The following is a 16,992-nucleotide window of genomic DNA, read 5'->3' as shown; positions in this document are numbered from 1 at the left end:
GTGTACTACTTCTCGCTCCTCGCGGTGATCAATCACTTTTAAATACACGCATTTCGTCACGCCTGCCAGCAATTAATATCGATCGTGCTCCTTGAACTACAATGTCTCTGGCGTGTCGAATAATTTTTCAGAGTAATAAATAGTGACACTTTTTTATTTCATAAAATTAATGAACCGTGAATGGCTATGAATTTTAGATATGATTTTTATTGAGCTTCCTTATGCGTCATGGGACGATAAAAAAGCGTGAATCATGTGATTTTGAAGCCATTTAAACCTTCAAGCCGTCTGAATCGGCTAAAACCCCATTTAAGATTCAATTTTTTAAATTTTAGAATGGTGTTTCGGTACAAAAATTAATGGCACATATTAATCGATTTTTTATTCCAAAAAAAATTTCCTGCTAATTTATAAACCTGTATTTAATAATTTCAGTTCTTTAAAAAATTAAAAATGGCATCGTCGTATTTTTATTTGACCAGTTGTATAAATCCTTTGTGTTTGAAGCCGCCAACAGATGGCGCAACCGTATACTTTCTTATAAATTTAATTTTAAGGCACTTTCCGCTGCGATTTCAGACTCATTCCTGCCACTGTGTATTCTTCACTTAATATTCTTTTTTTTGACGTTCTGAAAACCAAAATCAGTCCAGCCATTCGCCGTAGAAACGTCGGAAAATATTTTTTATTTCTAAAAATAGTTTTTCTCGATTCTACGGCGATTGGCTTAACCGATTTTGGTTTTCAGCATGTCAAAAGAAAGAATATTAAGTGAAGAATGCATGGTAGCAGGATTGAGTCTGAAATCTCAGCGGAAGAGCCTTAAAACTAAATTTTTAAATAAAGTATACGGTGGCGCCATCTGTTGGTGACTTTGAACACTAAGGGTTTATACAACTGGGGAATTTAATTAGCTTTTCCCTATCGGGAAAAAGAACCTCTAAACTCTTTAAATTATTTAAAATTCAAACGGAAAATTGTTTAAAATATTATCTAGGGCGAAAAACGTAGTTTCTTCAAGTAAAAATTCAAGATAATGGAATTTTGATTTACAAAAATTAGGAAAACTGAAGATTTTATATTAAGGCCTCTCATGCAAACAAATGCGTTGCGGAAAAACGTGTCTATAATTTACAGCCCAATAGAAATTTCTACATACATTTTAAATATTAAAATAAATATTTTTCTGTATCTCTGGAGCCCATTTTCCAAAACACAGATCTTCGCTGTTCCATTAGAACAAAACAACCCGTGTATTTCCAATTGCGGGCCAATCCTCTCGAGGGGAACAAGCAGCAGTATAGCAGCATTCGTAATCCCCTAGTGTGCCACTTAATCCCTTCTAATAAACACCGCGCGACAGGCCTTTAATTAAATTAGCAGGAAACGCGGCCTGCCTGCTATAGAATTCCCGAAACAACGAAAGCTGCGGTCGGTCCTCTTGTGCGATGCGAAAAGTAACCGCAAATTTGGACGCAGGTCGAGTTCAAAGGACTGAGCGGACCGATCGAGTTCAAAGAGGGCCGCCGCATCCAGTTCAAGCTGGACCTGCTGAAGCTGAAGCAGCACGCCCTGGTGAAGGTCGGCGAGTGGTCACCCAACGGCGGCGTCAACATCACCGACAGGGGCGCCTTCTTCGACCCTGGAAACATGAATGTCACCCTCGTCGTCATCACCATACTGGTAAGTTTGATAATAATTGTTAATAATTATTATTGATAAAAAGAAATAATTCAAAACCGTTTAAAACAAAAATTTTAAGAAAGTCTGTGGTTGCGCCATCTGTTGGCGGCTTCAATAACTAAGAGTTTATGCAACTAGTCAATTTAAATTAATTTTTTATTAATTTTTATATTGTTTTAAATCCATTTTTCAGGATATTTAGACCACTTTATTAAATTACAGTGAATGTATGTTTAGTAAAATTTATTTTTATTTTATTTATTTATAAAAATTTAAATTTTCCTGTCTGGCAAAATTTTCAAAGTTTATTCTATATAATATTAAGTTTCATGATCCTTAAGAGTAAAAATTAAAATGAAGATCACACAAAACATTAATTCAAATAGATGTCTTCGTATTTAAATGTCCTTAAAAGGAAACCATGGCTACTTTCTGCTCTAACTTGCATCTATTTTCCCGATTTTTCCTAAAATACGTTCAATTTTTAAATCTATTCAGTCCAAAGCTTTCAATCTAGCATTTTTTCGAGTTACAGACTGGACAAATTTCTAAGTTAAACTTAAATATATCAATTTAAAAATAAATGTATTGATTGATTTCCGAAATCCTCAAAGAAATTTTCTAGAGGGCGTCCTGTTTTTTATTCTCACAATCGGCGAAAAAGGCTTGAATATTCTAATCTCATTTGAAAATCAGGAGCATCCTTACGTGATGATGCATTACGAAAAAAACTACACCGGCAACGCCCGTTTTTACGGCTTCTGCGTTGACCTGCTCGAAAGGGTGTCGCGCGAGGTCGGTTTCGACTACATTCTCGACCTGGTGCCCGACCGCAAGTACGGGGCCCAGGATCCGCTCACTGGCGAGTGGAACGGAATGGTGCTGCAACTCATGAAACACGTACGTTCTCGGAGGCGAAAGAAAAGAAAATTCACTCCCTCGCGACCAAAACTTTGCTAGCAGACGCAATTAATCGCTGTAATGCCAATGCCGGACCCGCTCACCACCAGCACCCCTATACAGACTTGAGAATAGAAACCCTTCATAAATTATTTTCTTAATGTGTCAAACTAACTATGAAGCTATATGATAACTTGTTGTATGTATCTCTGGTAATTTTCTTACAATTTGTCTTATTTTTAAATTTTTCTTGAATGCATATTTTCGTTATCCAAGGCTTTTCAAACATAAAAATACTGTTTAAGTCGGATAAAATCAACATTTTTTATCATTATTTCAGAGATCTATCTGTTTTTTTATAAACCCTTAGTGTTCGAAGCAGCCAACAGATGGCGCCACCGTATACTTTTGTAATAAATTTAATTTTAAGGCACTTTCGCTGCGATTTCAGACTCAATCCTGTTACTATGCTTTCTTTACTTAATATGCTTTATTTTGACGTTCTGAAAACGAAAATCGGTTAAGCCAAACGCCGTAGAATCGTGAAAATCTATTTTTTGAAATATAAAATACTTTCCAACGTTTCTACGGCGAATGGCTGTACTGATTTTGGTTTTCAGCACGTCAAATGAAAGAATTTTAAGTGAAGAATGCACAGTATCTAGATTGAGTCTGAAATCGTAGCGGAAGTGCCTTAAAACTAAATTTTTAAATAAAGTATACAGTGGCGCCATCTGTTGGTGGCTTCAAACACTAAGGGTTTAAATTTATTACTTATTCTCTTTCAAAATATTAATTTATAGTTCATTTTCAGCAAGCAGTAAGGATAAAGGTCAACAAGACTTCTTGGTCTAATTAAAAAAAAGCATGCATTAAACATTAAAGAAATTGCAAACAATTTCATATCAGAATGTATATAGTAAAATTGAATATTGTTTTAGTTAGATAAAGTAGGACCCGAGCTAGTGTTAACCTTGAATTCGGTGTTGCTTGCGTTTGCCCTGTAGGAGACGCCCTACGTGATGATGAAACCCCAGTCTAACCTGACCGGCAACGCTAGGTACGAGGGCTTCTGCATCGATCTGCTGCGAGAGATCGCGGCCATGGTCGGATTCGAGTATCGCATTGAGCTTGTCCCCGACGGCAAGTATGGAGTGTACGATCTCGAGACTGGCGAGTGGAACGGTATTGTCCGTCAACTCATGGACAAGGTATTATCCGATGCATTCAATTTTTTTTCTCCATCTAAAAATCAATAAAAATCATCTCGTAAGTTTTTTAGTTTTCTCACAGACGAAAAGGTGGAAGCAAAAAATAGGAAAATAATTAGAAAATACGTTTAAAAATTAAAACTGAGGGCAGAAATTGAAACACTTAAAATCATGGATATTTTAAAGACCAACATTTTACCGTGACTCTCACTTTAAAATTCAAGAATTGCATAGAAATTATTTTTAAGGAGGTTTTACTATATTATGACTGGGTCCTAAAAATGTTTACGTCTATTAGAATTTTAAATTATCCAGAAAATTGAAGAAATATTGAATTCAGCAGCCTTAGTGTATAGTAAGCTGTTTATTTTCCTATGAACTAAAGAATTTTCCTGACCTTTCGGCTACTGGTTGAAGCCAAAATTCTTGAGACTACTAGCTGTCGTATCTGAGGGCTGAATAAAGCTCATTTTCAGACGAACAATTCCCTATTGTTTACATTTTAAAATAACACTACTCAAAAATTTTATCTAAAGAAAAAAATTACAGAGTGAATTGGGTCTGACTTGGATTTTAAGATCTAGACAAAACCAGCGGGGGCCAGATGTGCGATAAAATTGGTTCCAAACTGCGCAGATCCAAGATGGCGTCTGAATTTGGGAAACAAAAAGCTCTCTTTGGAGTGTCAAGAGTTTGTTTTTACGATCCAAAAGACACAATTAGTACAAGTAATGCCAATTATGACGAAAACTTGGTTCTTTTTGCGTGTTTTCACGTGACCGTTTTTTCGCGCCATACTCCACCGGACGCCATATCTGCGCGTCGCACGAATCTGGACCCCGCTGGTCAAAACCTCTTCCATGGACATACACGTGACGACGACGAATCTAATTTTTGTTTCGGGCGTATTTGCAGATCTTGCTTGTCATTTTTCATTAATCTCGATAATTTATGCATGTACATACATATTTAAAATGAGCAATAAACAGTAATAAAGACATGCATCCTTGGGAAAATGAATTAGATTTTCTGTTGTCATCTATATCAGACAACTGCTTCATAATTTATTTGCCGGTATCCTCTAGATTCACGCAAAACTCATTTTATTATGTAGAATTAGTTAAGAGTATTATCACACCTTCCCGTTCGCACCGTGCCTTGTCAGTCGCGCCCGCAAGTATCACAAATACCTATACTCACGTATCAATCCACTTGTAAGACTGCCTACGCATAGATTATAGCTAGCAACCCCACATTATGTTGCCCTTTCACATCACACGGAAGACCCGCGCGTCGTTGTTGCAGAAAATAGCAACGGAATGACCCCGTTCCGTCTGCTCGCAAAAAAATTATGATTTTTTTTGCAACAACAGCGCTGCTGAAAATAAACCCGAACAATAAATTCCGTGTGCTATCGCTCTTGCAGAAAGCTGATCTCGCAGTCGGCTCGATGACTATCAACTATGCCCGCGAGAGCGTCATTGATTTCACCAAACCATTCATGAACCTGGGAATCAGTATACTCTTTAAGGTAAGGATGAATAGTTCACCTTTTTAAGTAACCAGCTTGCTTGTTTGAACCTTGGCAAACACGTACTACTTGATGCCTGTGATGGGCGTGTTAATAAATTTCGAAGGGTATGCAACCTGCTTGTCATACGTGTTCAACGGGTTGCCTGTTTCTATTTTGGCCAAAAATTCTTCTTCAACAATGTCATGCGATTAAAAATATACAGAATGGATCCTAATTTCACCCTCAAAATGAAGATTCCATCGCTTGATATCCAATTGGGCCAGTCGAGGCAAGATAAATTAAAATCGTTTTGAAAACTTCTAAAAGCGGGAAATGGTGTCCATGATTTTTCTAGAATTTTAGATAAATTAGAATCAGATGTGAATTGATAATTTTCTCAGTTATCCATTTTTCAATTATTTAAGCATTTTCTCAATTTGAAACCCGGTTTGCTATAGAAAAAAAACAATTTTAACCAGCGGGGGCCAGATGTGCGATAAAATTGGTTTGCACTGCGCAGATCCAAGATGGCGTCTGAATTTGGGAAACAAAAAGCGCTCTTTGGATTGCCGTACGAGTGTCAGGAGTTTGTTTTTACGATCCAAAAGACACAATTAGTTAAGAGTAATGCAAATTATGTCTCAATATTGACAAAAACTTTGTTTTTCCCCGCATTTTCACGTGACCGTTTTTTCGCGCCATACTCCACCGGGCGCCATATCTGCGCGTCGCATGAATCTGTCCCCCGCTGATTTAAACCATATTTGTGCTTGGAAAAATGTTTTAGATTAAGTGGGATCACTTATTGTTTTATTTCCGTGCAAATAGTTCAAAATTCTCCAGTGAATCCATCTGGATTGGTCCTTAGAGCTCTTTTTGAAAACAAAAACGCGTGGAAAAAATTGTGTGAAAACAGTGTGAACTTCTTTTTTTAATTCAACCGTGTATAAATGTCTAAAATCTCTGATTAAATCATAAAAACTTCGTCGTTGTCGAAAACCCCGTATTAAATTCCCTATCTGAAAATCTAAAGCACTATCACTGTAATTGTTGTGAATTTCACACCATCCAAAGGGGAAAAAAATAGGAAAACTTTTTACTCTTGCACAGTTCTTTAATTACAAAAATGGCACCAACGGTCCTTTCCTGCGACTGAATCTTCTTTTTGAGGGCGTGATCTAATTTCCGAATGCAGCTAAAAGAGATAAAAACCTCCCCGTGAGTATTAATAAAATTTAAATTAAATCAAACAGACGAGTGAAAAATAATATCGGGGTTGATATTTCCGGCAAAAAAGCCGAATCGTGTTTGTCAAAGTGCGTTTTGGTGTTGCGCGTGGCGTGGCGTGTGTGTGTACGTTGTGTGTATAGGTGCCGACGGACAAAGAGTCGACGTTTTTCACGTTCATGGAGCCGCTGGGCCTGGACATCTGGCTGGTGGTGGTGGCCGCCTTCTGCATGGCCAGCTTCACCCTGTACGCGTTGGCCAGACTCACCCCTTACGAGTGGTGCAACGCCAAGCCGTGGAGGCGGCGCGAGCCGCCGCTGGTGAACCAGTTTTCGGTCAACAACAGCGTCTGGTTCATCACCGGCACCCTTCTGCGCCAGGGCTCGGGCATCTGCCCAAAGGTTCCTCATTTCACAATCTGTGTGAAACAAAATATAAATTAATAATATAATTATACTCCCCCGTGCTTGTGTTTGTCGGTGTGTGCGCGCGTGTTTTGCCTTCTTGCGCATGTGGCTGTCTTCTCTTTTTCTTCCTTTTTCTCTTTCAGAATTTCAACTATTATCAGTTTCACAGTTTCAGTTCGCATACCACCTTCTGCAGTGTTCAACAATTTGTTGATTATTTCAAATTTAATGTGAACCGGTAGAAAATTAATTAAATATGCGACTACAAATAATGCTGGCAGACTTAGATTTTCTGCAGTGCTTGCAAAATTTAAAAATTTGGCCTTGGGAAGTAGAGAATTCATCAATCTACTGTATTTTTAAGCTCGATATGGATGGCAGGCAATTCACCAGTTGAATAAGCCCTTAGTGTTAGAAGCCGCCAACAGATGGCGCCACCGTATGCTTTCATAATAAATTTAATTTAAGGCACTTCCGCTGCGATTTCAGACTCAATCCTTCTACTGTGCATTTTTCACTAAATATGTTTTCTTTTGACGTGCTGAAAACCAAAATCGGTTGAGCCAATCGCCGTAGAATTGTGAAAAACTATTTTTAGAAATATAAAAACCTTTTCCGACGATTCTACGGCGATTGGCAAAACCGATTTTGGTTTTCGGGGCGTAAAAAGAAAAAAAAATTAAAAGACGAATGCACAGTGGCATGCTTGAGTCTTAAATCACAGCGGTAGTACCTTAAAATTAAATTTATTACCGAAGTATACGGTTGCGCCATCTGTTGGCGGCTTCGAACACCAAGGGCTTATACAAAAAATTGTTTACAAACGATACAATTCTAATTTTTAAATTTTGTCTGTAATTAGAAGAACTGTGTCCGTGAATGAGTTCGAAAAACGGTTTATTTTTTTTTATTTTGTGTAAACAAATATAGATTTTTAATTAATAAATTAGGCTAAGGATTTCAACTCTTGTAGAACAGTTCATCTTTTAAAACGATCTCGCAAAATTGTTGTTCCGACTGCATAGGTTTTATCTTTCAGAGTAAAAAATAGCCCTCAGTAAAAAAGGTAAACGAAGCGACCCCAACAAGTATACAAATATTAAAACTATTTATCATATATTCTCTGCTTTTTTATTTACTTTACTCATATATCCTTTTGATTGCTTCCGATTCTCGGAAGCCTGCGGATACAATAATGCCAAATATATAATTGTTTTAGACGAGTGAGACGATGAACGTGTTCCGTCGCGGCCGTCCATTCCGGCCAAACATAGAAAGCAGTGTATATAATATTCAGAGAGTGTGTGTGTTTCTGATGGCAATCTGTTTCTTTTGTCTTTGGCCACCAGGTGCCCACAAGCGCGCCGACGCGGCTCTTTTCCTTTATGAACCCTTTGGCTGTGGACATTTGGCTGTACGTGTTGGCAGCCTACGTGTTAGTTTCGATTACCATGTTTGTCGTGGCACGATTCTCGCCTTACGAGTGGCACAATCCGCACCCCTGCGAGCTCGAGAATGACGTGGTCGAGAACCAATTTTCCATGTCCAACTCGTTCTGGTTCACCATTGGAACCTTGATGCAACAAGGCTCCGACCTCAACCCCAAGGTACAGCACACTGCACCAAAATTGTGTTTGGTTCTTTTCGATATATATAAATAAATAAATAAAAATCGGATTATATATACTGATCGGAAAATTTCAGTTTGGCAAAAGAAGCACCCAAGGCGCGTCATAAATATATTATTTTCGACTTCCTGCTGTTCCGTCTATCTCTTGCTCTTCTGTTCATCTTCCTTTTTGCGCTTTTCACACCCCCAAATCACGTTGTTTGCCATTTTCAGTGGACCAGTCACACATAGAGGTAGAGAGTTTTTCTTATTTATAGTTATTGCATTGCACAAACACGACTTGAAGTGAAGCAAAAGAGGAGTCAAAGAATCATCAATAATCTGTTACTATAAACTTTCCTTACTTTTATAAATTACCCACAAACAAAAATAATTTCGTTCGAAAGGTTCAATCTTTAAAAAATAAAAGAAATATCGTTTATTTGATTTTAAATGTGTTATTTATATTTTAAGTATTTCCATGCATAACAAAGAAACTGCTAAGATGCTTCGATTTTGCATTGGTGAAGTTCTTGAATTTCTTGAATTGTAGTTTAAAAATTTTTAATTTACAACCAAAGGGATTTAAGGAAAGTTTTAATAAAATTACATTACATAGAAAATAAATTTTGTTAATTCACCAGTTGCATAAACCCTAAGTGTTCAAAGCCGCCAACAGATGGCGCCACCGTAGACTTTCGATTTTAAGGCACTTCCGCTGCGATTTCAGACTCAATCTAGCTACTGAGCATTCTTCAATTAATTTGCTATTTTTTGACGTGCTGAAAACCAAAATCGGTTCAGCCAATCGCCGTAGAATCGTGAAAAACTATTTTTTGAAATAAAAAAATATTTTCCAACGTTTCTACGGCGAATGGCTGAACCGATTTTGGTTTTCAGCACGTCAAAAAAAGGCAAATTAATTAAAAAAAGCAAAATAGATAGATTGAGTCTGAAATCGCAGCGCAAAAATGCCTTAAAACCGCTTAAAACAAAATTTTTAAGAAAGTCTGTGGTTGCGCCATCTGTTGGCGGCTTCAATAACTAAGGGTTTATGCAACTGGTCAATTGAAGTCCTCGATTAAACCAAAAAAATATCGATTGAAAATAAAAATATTGATTGTCTAATTCGTCTCGTCAAATATTTCAAATAATAAACTTAAACTTGCTTCAAAAATTCAAATTTAAAACGTTTCTCACGCTAAAAATAAAATAAAATCCCTGGGTGAATTTCTGAAACAGCTTGAAACCAATAAATTCGCCACCAACTAAATTGCAGCATCCTATATACGAGCTTCTTCACAAGTGGACACTTAATTAAAATGCTCATTATTCAACCCTCTCTGCAAACCCAAGCTCAACTATGTATGTTATTTCCAATTAGTGATTTTCTGGCGATAAATCGTTTGAATCCTTCTTGATTTTTTTTTGTATTCAACTCACCCTTGGGTGCTTTCCAGTACCTTGTAGTTGAGCCACACACTCGCTTAAATACCACAGAGGCAGGAGCAGAGCGAACGCGAACAACTTGTTGCTGTCGCTCAATTGGCACGGAACTGCGATTGAAATGGCAAATTGGTTGTTCGCCTTCGCTATATATATACATAGTTCTCTTTGTGGCGTGTCCCGCAGTCAAAGTAACTCTCAGACAGCGCGCATTCTCTGCCTCTGGTGGGTGGCGGAGGACGCTTTTTGTGCAGTTGGCAACGGGACGGAGTTTCGCCGACTCGCGATTACCGAGCGTGAAATCACAGACGACCGCACCACATTCACAGTCCTCTCACACACGTAACGTAGAGTCACGCAAAATAAACCCTCAGAACAGAGACGTCTCTCACTGCAACCCCATTGTGCCGTGCACCAAGCCCTGTAATTTTTGCTGAAGAGTCTCGAGACAGACGGAAGAAGCATGTCTGGAAATTTATTATGCATTAGTTGCCGCCTTTCAAACGCCTTTGACCTGCACGAGTACACGTACAACTAACTTTAGACTTCTTTTCCCTCGATTCCTTTTTTTTATAGAAGACAAAAGAAAAAAACAATAATTTATTCCCGCATCTCATTTTATTTTCTGGATTTAGAGATAAAACTCTTTTTATTCTTACCATTGCGAATTCGCTTTTAGGCAACAAGCACAAGAATCGTTGGCGGAATCTGGTGGTTCTTCACGCTGATCATCATCTCATCATACACTGCCAATTTGGCCGCGTTTCTCACCGTCGAACGGATGATCACGCCCATAGAAAATGCAGAGGACCTTGCGGGTCAGACGGAAATCTCTTACGGCACACTCGACAGCGGCTCCACCATGACGTTCTTCAGGGTATAATTTTCTTTTTACAAACTAAGATGATATTACGAAAGCAGAGCGCAGTTACAAACCTCAGTTTGAAAACAAATAAAAATTATTAGTTTTTGAATAAATTAAATTTGAAGGTTCCCTATTAAATTTTTTTCTAAGCTTCCAATCGTCGTGGGACAGTCAAAAGAGCACGAGTTTTAGATTTTTAAGCATTTTAAACCACGTTTAAAATTTCTAAATTCGTCAATAGCTGTCAAAACGCAGCCTAAAAAGTTAAATAATGTTTTTTTCACGTATGCAAGGAGTCAGTTTTCATTGGTGATAATTTGACTTATATAAAGCAGTTTTTACTAGGAAAAAAATCCATTTAAAGTCTGAAGAAGTACGTGAGAATTAGGGCATAATCAATGCACTTAAACCCCGACTATTGTTGTTCGAACAAAATATTAAAATCTTCCAGAAAAAAATAATTAACCTTACTAATGTTTTAGGATTCTATGATCGAGACGTACAAAAAGATGTGGCGTTTCATGGAAAACAAAAAGCCTTCAGTGTTTGTGCCGACTTACGAGGAGGGAATCAGAAGGGTGCTTGAAGGAAACTACGCCTTTCTGATGGAGTCCACCATGCTCGACTACACAGTCCAGAGGGACTGCAACCTCACCCAGATTGGAGGCCTTTTAGACTCAAAAGGCTACGGCATCGCCACACCAATGGGTAAAAATAAACCAAAAAAAATTAAATTTAGTGCGGTTTTTACAAAAATTTATTTTAATCTGCACTTTTCAATAATCTGTTAAAAATGTAAGATCAAATATTTTATTGAAAAAACCATACATTTTCCTACTTCCGGCCTTAAGAATAAATAACAATTTAAACGTTTCGGCAGGGTCTCCATGGCGAGACAAGATTTCGCTGGCCATCCTGGAACTGCAGGAAAAGGGCGAGATTCAGATGCTGTACGACAAATGGTGGAAAAACCCTGGCGACACTTGCACGCGCAATGACAAGGGGAAAGAGAGCAAAGCGAATGCTCTCGGCGTCGCCAACATCGGTCAGTGAACCAGAAAATCTCTTCCAGTCAATTCATTCAAAGCTCCTTATTTCACACAATGAGAGAACGAGGTGTTTTTCACCTATGAGATCTTTTCCTCGTGACTCGCTTCTCAGATTTATTATGACAGTCGTGCATTTCTGTGTTACTTCTGTGAAAAGATATTTAATAATATGTGGAATATTATTTTTTAGGTGGTGTTTTTGTGGTCTTGCTCTGCGGCCTAGCGCTCGCCGTCATTGTGGCAATTTTTGAATTTTGTTGGAACTCCAAACGCAACACCGAGATCACCAGCGTGAGTAATATAGTTTACAGTCAGACATTTTCACTTGAGTTTTAGTCGCATCCTTTTTATGGAGAAAAGTATTTTTATATAATTTTTATTTTTAAGGGCTATGACGTTGTGGATAGTGCTCTTCTTATTTAAAAATAATGATTTTTACTTGCCCTGGAATTTTGTGGTTATTAATTTCATTTTGCAATGAATATAATAAAGAATTAATTTGAAATTATTTTATATGCGTGACTTGCAGGAACATTATTTGAGATTTTTTTTAAAATGCATTATTGATTACATGGGATTTCAGCGATCTGTGTCAGGCCCGCACCAGTCCCTCTGCGGGGAAATGACCGACGAGTTGTGCTTCGCCCTACGGTGTCGCGGATCGCGCCAGAGACCAGCCCTGAAACGGCAGTGCTCCAGGTGCATACCTAGCAACACCTACGTGCCCGCTGGGCTTGACCTTCCACCGCATTCATCGGCCCCAAATGGCCTTCAGACCCCGGTGAGCACATAATATAATCCAAAAAGACAAAAGACATGCCCGGAAGGTTAACATTTAGGGTTGAGAATATTAAACGGTCATCATTGAATATTTTTTCTGTCTGATTTTTTTGCCAAATGAATGTGAATCAAGAAATTTTTACACTTTTGAAACATATACAACATAAATTTCCTTAAGACTTCTTTGAAGAGCCACCTAAATCGCTTGTGAAGCCTGAAAATACCTAGAAAAATGCAGAAAATAGTTTATATTGTCTCTGAACTACCGTGCGATTAAGATTTTATGCTGAAATTTGTCGTTGTGGCCATTTTTTACAATTAATTAAAATTTCATTTATAAAATCTGTTAGCTCTGGAAATAAATATACAATTAAATTTTCATTTTTAAAGATTTTTAAAACAAAATAAATAGGAAACCTTTGAATTGTATGGCCATCATAAAGCGGAATGGCTGTTAAAGACTGCATTCCCCACTGATCAGAATTTGTGATATTATATTGGCCAAATAAATTCCATAAATTATTTAGTAAAAACTGTAAAAAAGAGAGTAACTTATGGTATTCCACTTTGATAAATAAAAAAATATTTTATTTAAAATGACAACAAACTTACACTTACACGCTTTTGTCCATTTGATTTGTCAACACATTGTGTATTATCTAAATTTGATGTAATTCTTTGCAGAAAAACAGTTTATCAATGACGCCGACGAAAGAGCGGCGCCAGGAGCACGTCGGAGGAGGTCTCGCTCACCTGAGGCTCAGCAGATCGCCAATCCACCTAAACTACGATAACTAAATCGCTGTAACCATTACTAAAAAAAAATGTTTGATGTGGTCGATTGTTGAGGTCGCTTTAATTGGCTCTCAACGCCGTGCGAATAAAACTTTCCACTTGCCTCTAACATTTTTCAAGATATAAGCATCATTTTGGATCTCGCTGCGCGCTCCATTACCACCAAATATTTCTCAAGAAAAGTTGCACAATTAATGTACATACTATTCTATACATTTTAAACTATAACACACTTCACAACACACGAAAACTCACACAAAGAGCCTCGTGGTCGCTTCTAAAAATAAACTTTTGATTTGATCTCTTTAGCCATTAACAAAATAAAAAAAATGTGTGAAACCAAATTTTAGATATGCGTAGATTTAGTAGAGTCTAGACCATGTCAATTTTCATGTGGGCAATAATACAGTTTTGTTGACCAAAGCTTAACTTGCGTCGTGTCACGATGTCGAAAATGTTTTATTGTATATTTTTCTGTTCATATAATAATTGAAAATGTGGTCCTAATTAGTAGAAAAATCTTCCACGTTCTGTGAAAAGTATTAAATATTGGATGTTTGTAGGCCAAAAATTGTGTGCCAAATTGTTTGTTAGAATGATAAAAAAAATAAGCAACTGATGCAGGCAGCAGAATTTGATTTTCACTTCTACAGCCTTACAGCATATCTTGCAAGCTGAGAGGAAAATTATGTTCTCCATTCTCCATTAATAAACATAAGATTAAAATACGTTAGACATGATAGTTTAATTATTGCTTTTAACCAAATGGCAAAATAGGTTCAATCACGTTTATCCTCTTTAGTAAACATACAAATAATTTTCTAGGATATATCATTTACAAAAAGGGAAATAAAGATAACTTTATTTATTACGTATTTATTTTCCATTCAAGTACAAAATGAGAGAATATTTTTTGATCTCTTTGAAGTAACCAAAACAGTTTAAAAATATTGCAGTGATTTCAATTCTTAAGACTTAACATCTCGCTATTCATGTATTCCTAATATTAATTGCACGATGATTGCCAATAAGGATACTGACAGTTCTTTCTACTGGCATGGTTGGTTCAGTGCTAAAAATGCGCAGTTCACGAGCCAGTTCGCACAACGCTTCTTGATCGGGATCTTTGCCGTATTCGTAATATGCGATACTCATAATCCGAATGAAAGTCGCTTTGTCCAAAATCGTACGATTTCTAATCTTGTGGAAAAGTGACTCTTTATTGTCACCCAGATTCATTTTGAGGGCAATAATATCCATAGTTTCAAGATGTGGCGCAGAAAGAATCCTGTCAAGCCTTATGGTCCAGTCCCAATAATGAAACCTGCGAGTAAAGAATTTGGTTAGTTAAAAATTCTTTCGTTTCAAAATATATTTTTACATATTGTGCCATTTGAATATCTTCAGTTGGCTAAAAGATGTTATTGAGTCATCGCCTAACACATACGAATTAAGTAATTCTAGGGTTTCTAAGTCATTGCAGTGTTTAGAGATGTGTTTGAATGTGATGTTCAATTTAGGCCTAATGAACTCGAGGATAAGAGTTTTGAAAGTCCCTCCTGCTCTTTTCAGCATGAGCAGCAAACGGTTCCTATCGTTTTTTATGTCATCGACGGTCAAATCTTTATCTCGCTGGGCGGAAATCTGTAATAAAATAATATCGAATCATAGTTCCATTGCAGGGAAAATGATAAATTACGTGTAGGCACGTCAAGGTTGGCCTCAGGTGAAGGAAGTCATCCGAAAGAGTGACGATTGCTTTTAGGTATGGTCCAGCAGCGTTTGACTTCTGCAAAGTTATTCCCAATTTACGAGGAAATTTCCGTGCATCGTGCTCTTGGTGGTCGAACTTGGAGTCAAGCATCTTCAGACACTTCTTTGTAGCATCTGGCTCGATGTCGACCAAGATATTATTTGCTTTAATATGCTGCAACTTTTGGCTCTCTGTACAGACGCGTATAAATCCAGAAAAATTGATGTTAACATTGTTGATGAGGAGATGTGTCAAATTTTCAATTCTCAAAAGCAGATCAGAGGCCAGTGGCTCTTCAAGCCGTACTCTTTTTACTTGTTTTCTTTTTCCGCATGGCCTTGGGTCTTCAATGAAGAGCTCTCGCAGGTTCGGAACAAATTCAGCCAGGTATTGGAGGAACTAAAATAAAAATTATAAAATTCCATCGAACATTAGCAATGCGGCTCTTTTTTTACCTCTTCCATCGAAACACGAGCCTCAGAAATCTCTCCTCCATTTTTTCTCTTCAAGCGGAAAATGCTAGAGAAGTCTCCGGAGTTAAATTTTTCAGTCGTCCTATGCTGGTCCAGATATGGAAGAGCAGCCCAGATTTGTTCTACTCCAATTTTTCTCTTCCTGTCCTTTGCTTTTTCAAACAATATTTTGCGAATGGGAGGAGCTAAAAATTGTTAAAAATATTGTAAAGCTTTTAAATAATTAATGATTATACAGTACAAATATATTTCCTAATACGTTCTCCGTAGCTTCCAATATTGTTGACGATTGTACTAATTGCCAGATATTGCAGGGAAGAACGAGGAGGCATATCCTCAATATTATCGTCGTCGGATTCAGATTCGTAATCGCTCATCTGGAAGTATAAATGGCATTATGGTTAGAATAAAATTGATGAAGTAAATTCAACCAATTGAAGCCGTAATTTTTGCTCATACAAAGGCTAAGCATGAAAATCGTTGCGCTGTCTTATGCGAACTTTTAATTGGTATTGCACCGCTAGTAAGAGATTTAAAAAAAAAACATTTCCACACCAACATCATGAAATAAATAATAGGTAATCCGGCTACGCTTTTTAACTATAATTCCTAAGGCTAAACTTGCTAAATTTTTATCAAGTTCAATTTCAAACTCACCTTAAATCTTGTTGAAATTGAGAAATTTGAAGAGAGAACAGCGACCACCGATTGCGAGGGGAGGAAACACGGAAAACACCCTTGTGGTTATGACTGTCGAGACTGGGAGCTTGGGTTGCCACTGTTTGGTCTTCAGTATCTGAATTTTCCAAGAAGTATAGTGTTGCGTTCAAGACGTTCAAGAATTTACTGCCAGATCTGGGGAATTGAAAATTGAATTACATACATTGAGCAGACTTTTATGCTTTTCGTGCTCCAAACCTAGGGAGATTGTGGAAAATCTTTACAGAAATTATTAACTGCAGCAACCCTAGCTGATATTTTGGGGTTTCAGGGTAGTTTTCATAGATGTTTGTTTACCTGATTGTGGTGAATTGAAATCGAAAACCTTTGCGTGCCGACGCCGGCTACCATCTTCGGCCACGCCCCCTTGAGACGATGGAAAGACAAAAATAAATAATGTCACATACAGTGCCACCTTCTTTTAGATACGTGTACTACTTGATTAAAAGCCCAAATTGGTCGTGTAGAAAAGAAACCCACGGCGAAAAAAGTTGTGAGACCTGCCTTGACTGAAAAATGTTGTGTAAATAAGCAAAAAAAAATAATAAAAATTGAAGGAAT

General features: G+C 37.4%; 2 protein-coding genes across 3 annotated transcripts in view; one reads left to right on the top strand and one right to left on the bottom strand.

Moving 5' to 3' along the window:
* LOC135945872 (glutamate receptor ionotropic, kainate 2-like) overlaps positions 1 to 14,218 on the top strand; it is a 54,229-nt gene extending 40,011 nt beyond the window's left edge. Inside the window, exons 8-17 of the mRNA XM_065493796.1 lie at positions 1,480 to 1,683; positions 2,380 to 2,583; positions 5,221 to 5,325; positions 8,291 to 8,548; positions 10,676 to 10,873; positions 11,344 to 11,569; positions 11,742 to 11,906; positions 12,101 to 12,201; positions 12,494 to 12,691; positions 13,375 to 14,218. Coding sequence (XP_065349868.1) covers positions 1,480 to 1,683; positions 2,380 to 2,583; positions 5,221 to 5,325; positions 8,291 to 8,548; positions 10,676 to 10,873; positions 11,344 to 11,569; positions 11,742 to 11,906; positions 12,101 to 12,201; positions 12,494 to 12,691; positions 13,375 to 13,488 — 1,773 coding nt within the window. The 3' untranslated portion in view covers positions 13,489 to 14,218. The remainder of the gene's footprint in view (positions 1 to 1,479; positions 1,684 to 2,379; positions 2,584 to 5,220; positions 5,326 to 8,290; positions 8,549 to 10,675; positions 10,874 to 11,343; positions 11,570 to 11,741; positions 11,907 to 12,100; positions 12,202 to 12,493; positions 12,692 to 13,374) is intronic.
* Positions 14,219 to 14,321: 103 nt separating this feature from the next.
* On the bottom strand, positions 14,322 to 16,848 carry LOC135945871 (uncharacterized). 2 transcript variants are annotated; one of them, XM_065493794.1, is made up of 7 exons: positions 16,729 to 16,848; positions 16,369 to 16,566; positions 15,953 to 16,088; positions 15,694 to 15,896; positions 15,185 to 15,637; positions 14,867 to 15,129; positions 14,322 to 14,809 (listed from the first exon to the last, which is right to left on the bottom strand). In XM_065493794.1, the coding sequence occupies exons 3-7, from the start codon at positions 16,086 to 16,088 to the stop codon at positions 14,476 to 14,478; spliced, it is 1,389 nt and encodes a 462-aa protein (XP_065349866.1). In that variant the 5' UTR covers positions 16,369 to 16,566; positions 16,729 to 16,848; the 3' UTR covers positions 14,322 to 14,475. The 2 variants fall into 2 exon arrangements, with proteins under 2 accessions (XP_065349866.1, XP_065349867.1); XM_065493795.1 differs by having other exon boundaries at positions 16,630 to 16,771.
* Positions 16,849 to 16,992: the final 144 nt, after the last annotated feature.

Source organism: Cloeon dipterum, chromosome X (assembly GCF_949628265.1).
Source record: "Cloeon dipterum chromosome X, ieCloDipt1.1, whole genome shotgun sequence".
Taxonomy (NCBI): domain Eukaryota; kingdom Metazoa; phylum Arthropoda; class Insecta; order Ephemeroptera; family Baetidae; genus Cloeon; species Cloeon dipterum.
Note: the sequence above shows the minus strand (reverse complement) of the source record. Positions and strands in the feature narration are given on the sequence as shown.